General features: G+C 46.2%; 1 protein-coding gene and 1 long non-coding RNA gene across 3 annotated transcripts in view; one reads left to right on the forward strand and one right to left on the reverse strand.

Moving 5' to 3' along the window:
• The window catches only part of LOC307178038, a 367,206-nt gene that overhangs the window by 188,134 nt on the left and 167,038 nt on the right, over nucleotides 1-12,034 (reverse strand). The gene's annotated exons all lie outside the window — the stretch shown is intronic.
• The window catches only part of TNR (tenascin R), a gene marked incomplete at both ends in the record, with an annotated part of 83,042 nt that overhangs the window by 35,439 nt on the left and 35,569 nt on the right, over nucleotides 1-12,034 (forward strand). Inside the window, 6 exons of the mRNA XM_079905642.1 lie at nucleotides 4,389-4,478; nucleotides 5,575-5,838; nucleotides 6,450-6,719; nucleotides 7,908-8,027; nucleotides 8,934-9,080; nucleotides 11,642-11,761. Of these exons, the coding sequence (XP_079761768.1) occupies nucleotides 4,389-4,478; nucleotides 5,575-5,838; nucleotides 6,450-6,719; nucleotides 7,908-8,027; nucleotides 8,934-9,080; nucleotides 11,642-11,761 (1,011 nt within the window). The remainder of the gene's footprint in view (nucleotides 1-4,388; nucleotides 4,479-5,574; nucleotides 5,839-6,449; nucleotides 6,720-7,907; nucleotides 8,028-8,933; nucleotides 9,081-11,641; nucleotides 11,762-12,034) is intronic.

The raw sequence follows: 12,034 nt of genomic DNA on the forward strand, positions 1-12,034 counted from the left end.
ACCGTGCTATGATGTGTCAGAAAGAACAATGAACCTGGGTTCTAAACCCAGTTTTATTGTATATTATCTCTGTGACCTTGGTAAAGAAATGGACTTCTCTGATCCTCTGTTTACCCATGAGTAAGGCCCTCTGGCAGAGCTGCAGGGGAAAACGAGGTAACAGGTATGAATCGCTAAGAAACTAAAGTTAATAATAGACCTCCTGGCCACCAGACACTTAAAATTCTCTTTTGATTTTCATCCCTCCTTTCTTCCCTCTCTTTTTTCTTCATTATTCTTCTAGATTACTGCATGCAGCTCATTGCTTGGCATATTATGGGTACTCAGTAAGTAATTAATTTCCTTCTTCAGTACAGATTTCTTTTTATCTCATTAAGGACGAGGGTGATTCCATTCAGCTCACCCTGGCATCCCCAGTATACAACCCTGTGCCTGGCACAAAGGACACCCTCAGTAATGTCTGTTGAGTGAATGAACTGTGTGCTTTGGGAATTCAAAGAAGAATGGATATGCAATGAAAGAGTTGAGAAAAGCATCACCCTCTAAGCTGAACAAAGGAAGTTCTATAAGGGATGCAGAGCGGTGGTTTCCTATGAGATGAATTTTCTGAGCTATTGTTAAGAAAGGGAACAGAGCCATTCACAGGTTACTACTTGCAGGAGCTGGATGGAAAGATAAAGTGAGCATTGGTAGAGAGCAAGGGGGCTTTAAAAAGTGAGAAATCCCTAGGAGTCCTCCAAGTGCTGATATATAAGTGTACTGGGTATGCCTCAGATACGCATTTTCTTTTCCAGCAGAGGTGTATTTTACCTGCTGGCAAAGAGCAACAATTCACGTGTAGCACAGGAAGAAAGCTGTTGAAAATCAAAGGAAGCGGCAGGCAGGAACCTATAGGCAAGTCTCACTTCCGCATCACCTAGTCAGAAAGCCTGGGAAGAGAGTACTTTAAATTCTGCTCTGCACTTTTCTGGGAGAAGATGATTCCGTTGTAAATTATTGAACATTTCATTTAAGCTTCATAAATAAGAAACTCGGATGAAAACGTTACATGGTAGATCCGTTTGGCAACATGTAATTTCTGTCTTCCTCCCTCGATCTGTCACCCTTCATCTACGTCGGAGAATTTCTACTTTATCATAGGCAATTGAAGGTCTCAATCAGTTGTCTGAGAAAAGCAGTTTATGTCCCAAAGGTAATCTAATTTCTCCAACCAAGGATGTACCTGGGACTCGCTGAACATCCTGACAGATAAAAATGTGTGCTTTGAATGGATCTGGGGTGTTGCAATCGCCCAACTCATTCTAGTGATAGGTACTCGGCCCAGCCAGGGGCCAGCTCCTCACTGACACCGGGACTCCCTAAATCACTGGTCTCATCAGAGCCAACAGGCTAAGCTTCAGCAAACTGACAAGAGGTGTGCCGAGGACCAACCTGTACCTTCCTGGGGCTCACCAAAAAACAACTCAAAATCCTGGAATAGTTCTCTGAGCAAGGTAATAATACTATGAGCTACGATCGCAGTGGGCCAGGCACCATTCTTCACACACATTGGTTCACTTAATCCTCACGATGACCCTCTGAGATAGATACTATTATTCTTCCCATTCTACAGAAACTGAAGCTCAAAGATGTGACGTAATCAGTTACACGTGTAGAAAGCGGCAGAGCCTGAATATTAATGTAAGTACGGCAGACCTCAAAGTCAAAGTTGACCTCCACCAGTATTGACGCTTTAGAGAAAGAAAGAACTAAAGGTTAGGAAATGAATGGAGCTGGTTTGAGAAGGGAAAAAGAGGGCTGATTCTAACACATTCTGTCCAGAGAGCCTGGTCAGTAAGGCCTGGAAGGTTCTGCCGTACCGGAGCACGAGGGATTCACCGCACAGGCTGTACTGAAAGCCACAATGAGGAGGGAGTGCAGAACCCTCTGGTTTCCAGGCAGCATTCACCTTCCTTAATCCAAGTGGCTGTTAAGGAAAGGTTGCTCAATGCATTTCCTGTCAAAATCATTCCTATTACCTCAGGGCTCCTGGGGAAGTCACAGCTGCTCCGGGGAGGGGATGAAATGAAGGGAAGGATAAGGCATTCAGTCCTAAAAGCCCTGAACCCTGAGGCCAGAAGCCTGGGGATCATCTCCAGCTGGTCACAGACTTACTCTTTGCCATAGTTTCTTTTTATAAAGAAATAACTACTGATTTGAATAGTGTCCCCCCCCACCTCCAACCCCCTCCCCCCAAAAATATCCATTTCCACCTGAAACCTGTGAATGTGACCTTATTCGGAAAGAGGATCTTTACAGATGAAATCAAGTTAAGATGAGGGTGGGCCCTAAATACAATGTGACCAGTGTCTTCAAAAGATTAGGAGAAGACACAGACACACAGGGAGAAGGCCATGTGTTATGGACTAAATGTTTGTGTCCCTCCCCGCAAATTCATATATTGTAATCCTCATTCCCAATGTGAAATGGGGGCCTACGGGAGGTGACTAGGTCATGAGGGTGGAGCCCTCATAAATGGGACTAGTGACCTTATAAAAGAGACCTCAGAGAGTTTTCTTGCTCTTTCGCTGTATGAGAACACAGTGAGAAGATGGTCTGTGAACCAGGAAGCTGGGGCTCAACAGACATCAAATCTGCTGGTGCCTTGATCTTGAACTTCTCAGCCTCCAGAACTGTGGGAAACAAATATGTATTGTTTAAGTTGCCTGGCCTATAGCAGCCCAAACAGACTAAGACACCACGTACCAACAGAGGAGAGGCAGAGCCTGGAGTGACGCAGCTGTAAGTCAAGAAATACCAAGGATTGCCAGCAACTACCAGCAGCTAGGAAGAGGCAAGGCAAGATTCCCCCCATAGAGTATTTGGAAGGAGCACGGGCTTACCAACACCTTGATTTTGGCCCGCTAGACACCAGAACTGCAAGAGAATACATTTCTGTTGTTTTTAAGCCATGCAGCTTGTCGTCCTTTGTCATGGCAGCCACAGGAAATTAATGCAGATGGTGAAAGGGATCCCCAACCCACTTTCCTCACAAGGCAGACAATGAGGGGCCCTACAGGTGATAATCTGATCTTGTTGCATATTCCTGCAGCTCCAGTCCTAATAAATGAGGGTGAGTTTGATGCGGGTTTGGTACTGAATAAAGGCCCCCAATGATGCCCACATTCTACTCCCTGGAACGTGTGACTATGTCATCCTACATGGCAAAAAGGAAAGTACAGATGTAATTAGGTTAAGGATCTTAAGATGGGGAGAACAGCCTGTCCTGTCCAGGTAGGGCCAATGTAATCACCAGGGTCCTTATAAGACGGAGGAGAAGATGGGACCACGGAAGCAGAGCTCAGAGAGAAAAACAGATTTGAAAATGTTACACCGCTGACTTTGAAGATGGGTTATGGGGACACAAGCCAAGGGATGCAGGCAACCTCTAGAAGCTACAAAAGGCGAAGAAACAAATTCTTTCCTAGAGCCTCCAGAAGGAACACAGCCCTGCTGAACCATTTCAGACTTCAGACCTCCTGAACTATAAAATAACAGATGTGTGTTGTTTTGAGCCACTGGGTTGTGGTAATTTGTTGCAACAGAAATAGGAAATTAATATACCAGTCAAACGAGTTAATCTGAAAATGAATGTGGGAGAGGGTAGGGAGACATCCCAAATACTTCTAGGTCCTTTATACTGAACCCTAAAGAATGTCCCCCTGTAGTTGGGCAGTTTTTTTCATTTTCTCCAGCTTCCTCAGGTCCCCCAGAAGTCATCCTAACATTGAATCCACAGCTTTGAGTGCCCTTGGTAGGGAGCCCACAGCAACAGGGCTTCTGCATGCCCCTACATTAAAGGCCTGAGAGCCCTGTGCTCAGCGAGACAGTCCATCCACAGTTGCTCCCCAGAAAGGATGCAAACGTCCCCACATGACCTCAGTCCCTGTCTATAAAAGGTACAGCTTGGTCTTCATCCACAATGTTCAAGAAATGCTTTACAGGCTTATGTCCACACAGTCCTTCTCGATTACACACTCCCCCGATTCACAATGTAAGCAAGAAATCCCTTCACCAGTTGTAGCCAACCTGAGACTCTAAGTACCTCAGGGAGACCTTCCACAGCAGAACACTGTTCTGAAGGTCACTGACAAGGGCAGCCTCACTGCCCTCCCGAGGAGACCAGCAGCAAGAAGGAAGCTCTGCACTGATCAGTTTGTCCTGTTGACTTGGTATGGATTTCCTAAGTGGTGAAATTGGGATTTCCTAATAGGTAAAAATAGGAGTGGATTCGGGAAGGATTAAACACAAGATCTGAACAAGAACCTAAGGTCATTTGCTTCCCTCCATCCAGCCTTCCCCATCCCTGACACACACGGAATAATGTCTGTTTCTGCATCTACCAACAGATCTGGTGCCTGGCACTGAGTATGGAATTGGAATATCCGCCATCATGAACTCACAGCAAAGCGTACCAGCCACCATGAATGCCAGGACTGGTGAGTAGGAAGATTGCTGTGGAAGGAGACCGGGACAGTCTGCAAGCCTGAGGGGCCATGGAAGTTTAGCCCAGCAAGGACTGGTCAGAAGGCAATGCCTCCTAGTGAACAGGTCCCTGGGTGATGATTATCCGTCAAAGAACACCATCTACCGGCAGCTTTTTGATTCCCTGTGCCTACTCTCTGACATCTGACGTGCAGGATGGACTCCCACCCTCTCCCCACAGATCTGCACGTGGTCCCCCACAGTCTGAAGGGCTGCCCACAGCTGTGGAGAACGGAGGTGGAAAACCCCAAATAAGTGGGAGTTGTAGCAAGCCATATTCCCTTCTAGATCACCCCACAGCAGGCAGAATGTGGGACTCCTCACCGTGTAGGACAGAAGCCCTCAGAAAAGCCACAGGCTGAAGGTCTAGGCGTGGAAACAACCCATTCAATCTAAGGGCAATGGAGAAGTCCACTGAGACCCTTGCTATTCTGGATCCAGCAGTTTTGCTTCCAAATCCCGGGCAAATTCCAAAGTCACTTTAGTAACTTAAGTACAAGCAGCCTGGGCTGGGCTGGGGATTTTGAACCAATCCCTGTCCCAAGGCTGTCCAGCATAGACCACCTCTCTAGAGAACCACATGGACATGGGTCCCCAGGAATCCTCAGACCTTGTTGCCTGCACAACCATGGCCAGGTCAGTCAAAATGGCACCAGGAACAGAGGTAGCTACGGTTGCCAGGAATGGCATATCCCTACTTGATGGTGGTACCTGTTTTGCCCTGGTTGGTTTACTGAGAAAGGCTGGGAGAAAAGGATTATGGAGAGCTTAAAAGTCAGCAGCCAGCTCTGTCCCAGAGGTGGGTGTATTCCAGTGGTGTTTGAGTTACTAATGCCCTTCTGCAGATTGTTCATCTATATGCCAAGCCCCCGGCCATCTTTCAAAGGAAAGGTGCTTAACAAAGTGTGAGGTAATGTCAGCAGTGACAAGCCAATTTTCATGGTCAGCAGACCCGCTGATAGCTTAGAAATCCACAGGGGGTCCAATTCCAATAAATACTGGCCCTCGTGTGGCACTTATGTAAAACAGGCCACTTATGTTGATCCACAGAACTTGACAGTCCTCGAGACCTCATGGTGACAGCCTCCTCAGAAACCTCCATCTCCCTCATCTGGACCAAGGCCAGCGGCCCCATTGACCACTACCGAATCACATTCACCCCATCCTCTGGGATCGCCTCCGAAGTCACTGTGCCCAAGGACAGGACCTCGTACACACTGACAGATCTAGAGCCCGGGGCAGAGTACATCATTTCAATCACAGCTGAGAGGGGTCGGCAGCAGAGCTTGGAGTCCACGGTGGATGCCTTCACAGGTACCAGGACAGCAGAAATCTCGGCTGGGTTCAGGGATCAACGGATCTTAGTGTGAGAAGGTCATCTAGGCAACCCACTCTTCCAATGCCCCATATCCTTTAGAGAAAGGAAGAATGTAGGTAGAGAAAGAAGAGATAGAGGAGAAACTAATAAATACCTCAAGAGGGAATGGTTGGAGGTGAAGGGGGTGATGAACAAGGCTACCTGCACGCCTGAAATTTTGTATCTGGTTTCCTATAGGCTGCACACAGTGGTTGATTCTGTTCATAATTCCCTGCCTGCACAAAATCAGTGGGCATTCTGAGGATCCATGGGATCATGTTAAATTCCTTCCAGGACAGAGGTTTTAAATCCTAGATCAGTATTATGAATAACTCAGAGGTAATGCTGGTTTTATACTGCTGAGGGCATTCATTTTTCAGTGTATGGCTTGGAGAAAGGAGAGTAGACAGGACAGGAGAGTGAGAATGTGGAAGCTCTGGGTCAACAGGTGAAGGTGTAGTCCTTATCTGCAAGGAAAGGAGATCTCTTCAGTCAGATGCCTCTTCTATCCCAGTGGCCCCACCACCTCACGTGGATTTCAGAACCATCCATGTCCTCTGCTTTGCAGGCTTCCGCCCCATCTCCCATTTGCACTTTTCTCACGTGACCTCCTCCAGTGTGAACATCACCTGGAGTGACCCATCCCCTCCAGCAGACAGACTCATTCTGAACTACAGCCCCCGGGATGAAGAGGAAGAGACGATGGAGGTCTCTCTGGATGCCACCAAGAGGCATGCTGTCCTGATGGGCCTGCAGCCAGCCACCGAGTACATTGTGAACTTGGTGGCAGTCCACGGCACAGTGACCTCTGAGCCCATCATGGGCTCCATCACCACAGGTGAGGCTGGAGGACTTGACAGCAGGTGGTGAGGGGGGTTCCCACAGTAGCCTTCAACAAGTCAATGAAATTTACAAGGAGAAACACCCAAGGAGTAAGGGACCATCTCATTTATCAAGAGAGCGTCTATGAGTTGTTCTGAAACAGCCACCTCTTCCAGGGCCGCACGAAATGTATAAGATGGGAAACTTCCATTTAGAAGGTAGGATGGATTCAATGTCTTGAGGAGGCCAGGCCTTTAATGCATTGGTCCAGATGTCTTCCCACTATCAACTTAGGAGAAAGCCCTGGAGAGAGCTAGTCTCCAAGAGGAAACCCTTCTACAGTGAGGAGACATCTGTTTCTATTCTGGAGGGCCATCTCTTGACGGCCCAGTAAGTTCACTGATGTGAATGATGCTTCCTCAGGATCATATGCGACTAGCATGCAACCATACAGGGACCTGGTACTCGGAGAATGGGGTGATCTGCATGTTGTTTGGAAAACACAGGTACTCTCAGCTGAATTGGATCACTTGTATCTCATCCTTCTCATCTATAATCACAAATATGAGTGTGCATGTGGGTGAGGACACGTGTGTTTGGGTGGTTTCCTACATACTTACAAGAATTCATAAACTGAACAAGTGGATTAAACACTCAGCTGGTTTTGATCCTGCAATCTTCCAGTAGTCAAAAAAACAAAGTATATAGTATAAATAAAATACAGTTTAGGGAAGTGGATTTGTTCTGGACTTGTGCTCTGAAATCCCTCTTCAGTCAAGAGCAATTTTTCCAAATTGAACAAAAGGCAGCTGCTTAACAGAGATAGAGAGAGAGTTGGGTTTGTCCAAGAGAAGCTGCCCCAGAGAGAATGACCATTACTCCCAGTTCAAAATAAAACATACAAACTTAAAGGAAATTTCCCAGTTGGCCTACATATAGGTAACAGTTGCTGCATAGGCACAGACCTTGACAATTTGACTTCATGTTGTTAAAATATTCTCCAGGAGCATGACACTGGCCACTCCTATGAGGTTTCAAGAGAGACTTCAGCCTGATCATGGTTTTAAGGTTGCCCTAGTATAAAGTAAGGTCTTGTCTGCCTCTGGGACACCATTAGCTCTTGGTCCACATAAAACCAAAAATAGGAATTTGTTTTTCACACTGTGCTTCCTGTCTTTTTCCCATAACCACCCGGGCCTTGTAGGAATTGATCCCCCCAAAGACATCACAATCAGCAATGTGACCAAGGACTCAGTTATGGTCTCCTGGAGCCCCCCTGTTGCGTCTTTTGATTACTACCGAGTATCATATCGGCCAACACAAGGTAATAAAGTTTCCTGGTTTCTCAAAGATGAATGGGATTTGGAGCTGGATGACGACTGTTATGGGAGAACTAGCGTATCCCAGGGGATATCACCCTCCTGCCTGCAATTTCCTTCCTCTCTGCAGCATGCTGCATCAGAATGGGTTGATGAGGAGCACCCAAGGAATACAGAACTCACCAACTCCTCCCACAAAAGGCTTGATTACATTCACTCAAAAAGCAGGCCCTTCACCAGTAGAGTGAACCATGGTAATCGGTCGTCATTATCCAGACAGTGTAGCGAGAAACAAAGAACTCTAAAAGAGTCTACCAAGAGCCAGGGTCACGTGCACTTTTCTGAGAGAATTAAAGTCCAAGGCTAAACACCCCAGGGGATGCCTAAAGACACCACAGAGCCAGATGGAGCCCTGGAGGGAACCACAGTGACGGTGGTCCTGTTATGGCCACTCCAGCCAAGTTAGGAGTCAGAAGAAGTTGGCCCAGACCTCACTTGCATCCTAACAGTTCTTGCTGGTGCATGTGGAATTGTTAATGAAGTAGAGGGTACAATCACTTCCAGTGAGGGGGTGGGATAATTTTCCAGACTACCCTTTCTCTGGGCTGCATGGACCACTCTTTTCTGCCATTCCCTCTATACTGCTTTAAGACTAGTTTGTTAGAAAACCACCTAATAAATAGGTTTTTTTCCCTTTGCTCCTGGGATCCTATATAATGAGGGGGTGGGATCAGCATGCAAGGTCTCTTCAAGTTCCAACATTCCCAGCTTCCCCATCCCCCAACTGGGTGCTGAGCCTTGCACCCATATTGGCTTCATGAAAGAAAGAGTGCCACCAGGAGCTCCTGTATTAGGAGCTGCGTATATACGGGATCCACTGAACTTGACCTGTGGCTTCTGTTCTTCCTTAGTGGGACGACTGGACAGCTCGGTGGTGCCCAACACAGTGACAGAATTCACCATCAGCAAGCTGTACCCAGCTACCGAATATGAAATCAGCCTCAACAGCGTGCGGGGCAGGGAGGAGAGTGAGCGGATCTGCACTCTTGTGCACACAGGTGGGCATGTCTCCCTACGGTGGGCCAAGTCGGGACCCTGGCTGAGGACCTGCGACCAACAAAAGAGGGAAAGAGTGAAGTTGTCCCGGCTAATGCAGAGGGCACTGATCCTGGGATCCCAGGCTCCTCTCCTGGGTGCTCCTCTGACTCACATTGTTATGTAAAACAATTTGCAATGGTCTCCCCTTTGACCTCCTCTGTAATACCAGCAGTTTAGAGAGACACCTTCTAAGAGTCTTACTGGTTTAGGTCAGACATTTTCATGGAACTTCCAGTATGAAAAGGAACCTTCCAAAGACTCATGACAGAATGAATTCCAGAACGGACATCTGATTCATCCCGTCTAATTGTTAAAAAGACTCAGACAAGGAAACTTTACCTTAGAGAAAAAAACAAAAGGGGGCTGTTATTCCAGTAATGACCCTTGGGGTCATGAAACTCCTCATCCTATGTGACCAGAAACCACCAAGTAGCTGCACTTGTTCTTGCTTTATGCTCCAGGGAGGAGGAAGGAGGTGCTTTTTTGTAGAAAAATGATGGGCCAGAGGACAGGGCTCTGGCAGCAGCTCCCCTGCTCTCCTTCTCTGACCCCTCAGCCAGCCCATCATGCAAAACTAGGAAAGATTTGCTGTAGAAGACAAAAGAGGGAACAGCCAAAGTTTCCTGTTGCAACCCCAGACCTAACTCTCCATGAGGCTATCGTTCCTGTAGCACACAGGAAAACATCCAGCTTGCCTCATGAGGAGAACACCTGGATTTCCTGAGGCTGCTTACTTCCCTCAGAGAATCGTATTTTCTGAACGAGGGCAACTTGGAATTCCTCACTGCTTCTGTAGTTACACTCACTAGCCCAGAAAGAACATCCCTATGGCCATGGCCAAAGAAACATTCCTTCAGAAACTCAAAAAATTATTCATTTAAAGATACCACAGGATGTTCTAATCTTCCCTAATCTCCTTCCATGCCTATGACTACAGATAATGCAGCCATGTTTTTGGTTTAATCTTACCCTTTCTATCAAGTTACCTATGACCATTAAAGTATCAACTGATATTGACCTGAAGTGATCTCCAATGAGTAAAAAGAAGCCCCTCCCCATTCCCCATACTTTCCTCAAAGTCTTAGAAATCATGTTAAAGAAATTAGGATTTTTCTCAGTGAGGACAATAAAATGGACTTCAAGAGCCTCCTACCCCGGAAGTAAAGGAGAACAACAATTCAGGTCAAAAACTCATTCCTTGGGTTCTTGGTCATAAGCAAGTCTCTCTAACGCAGGTATTCAGTAGTGCACCAACCCAAACTGTCCCCCTTCAAGTTTAGGCAGAGCTATTTTGGCAACTCCCAATAACCAGATTACTCACAGAAATGTTTTATTTTGTTGTTTTAATATGATGTCTATGATTTTATAACTTTTGGCAATGAGTACTCCTCGGAGTCTCACGGTCAATCTCAGAGAGGTCAAGCTAATTGTAGTCTCATAAGACTTTTCTTCTTTGTTTCTTTTCAATAAGGTTGCCTTCGAAGACCTTGTTCAAGGCACAGATTGTGGATACAATTCAGATGTTAAAATTGTAAACACACTTTATGGTTGTTTCTTTGAAATAAAAGACATAGACAAGCGATAAGAACCTTCAGTCACAGAACAGGACCAGATCAACAGCATATCTTGGTCCCCAAAAGTAAATTCCATGACACGTAGGGTGAGCTGATGCCTAAACTACTGTAATAACCTGCATTTCTAAGATAAATCCCAACTTTATGGAAGGGAGGCACAGTAAGGAAACAAATGCATGGAGCCTAGGCAAGTGAGAATAAGAACATGGTGCTATGATGAGCAACCTCTATTCCTCAACAGGCACTCCTGGCTTTAAGCCTGGACGAAGTCCCTTGACTTTCTATGCCACAAAAAGGATCCCCAGGACTCAGTACAGAGTCAGCCTCGTAAGTAGCAAAGCAAGAATTCAGTAATCAGATCTGACTTTAAAGGCAACCTGAGTCCCATTCTTCATTCCACAAGTATTTACTGAGTAACTTCTAAGTTCCAGGTGCTGGGGTTACTCCCTGACTTCATGGAACTCCCACCATACTTCCTGACGTTCATCAACAGAGACTGTTCCACAAGGCATGCCCCTTGTATTTATCAAAGAACAAAGAGCCTGGGAAGCATATTAGCTCATTAACTAGAAATATAATAGTTTCTATAGCATGTTCTTAGTTTTTCCATCTAGGTTTAAATATCTAAAACACAACATCCATACCTTGGACACCCCCGTAACACCTGACAGCCCTCTGCACATAAGAAGTTAATGAATGAATTAAAAAGGAAGATCTGAGGGCAATTAGGGAAGCATGGGGTGCTTGAGAGGAAGGAGGAATGGGTGAAGGGGAAGGGGCTGATGGAATCAGAAAGGGAGAAAGGAAAGAGGTCCTCACTCACTTCATTATTTTGTATAGTGCAGCAGCAGACATGCATCCTGGGTGAAACTATAGGAGACGGTTCTCTGCTCTTCCATCCTGCAGTTCCTCTTACCTTTACCTGATATTTTCCTGTACTGTTTCAGCCATGGACAATCCTGTGGATCTGACTGCTACCAACATCACTCCAACAGGAGCTCTGCTGCAGTGGAAGGCACCAGTGAGTGAAGTGGAGAACTACGTCATTGTTCTCACACACTTTGCAGGTGGGTGTCTGCGGTTCTAGGCATCGGGGGGAACGGCGGGGATTGGGGCTGAAGGCTAGTGTGAAAGTAAAAAAAACCAAAACATTTTATCCATCTGAGAGAAAACTGGAAATTTTCCTGCCTTAATTTCACCATAAAGCCCTCAAGATAGCCCCCACACTCTGTGAACTGTATCAACTATGAGAATTGAGAAAGCTGAATCTAAAAGGTATAAGAAGGGTATGTAACCAAGAGGAAAACAAAAACAGAAACAGCACTTGGAAGACAAAACTC

This window comes from Stenella coeruleoalba, assembly GCF_951394435.1.
Source record: "Stenella coeruleoalba genome assembly, chromosome: 1".
NCBI classification, from domain to species: domain Eukaryota; kingdom Metazoa; phylum Chordata; class Mammalia; order Artiodactyla; family Delphinidae; genus Stenella; species Stenella coeruleoalba.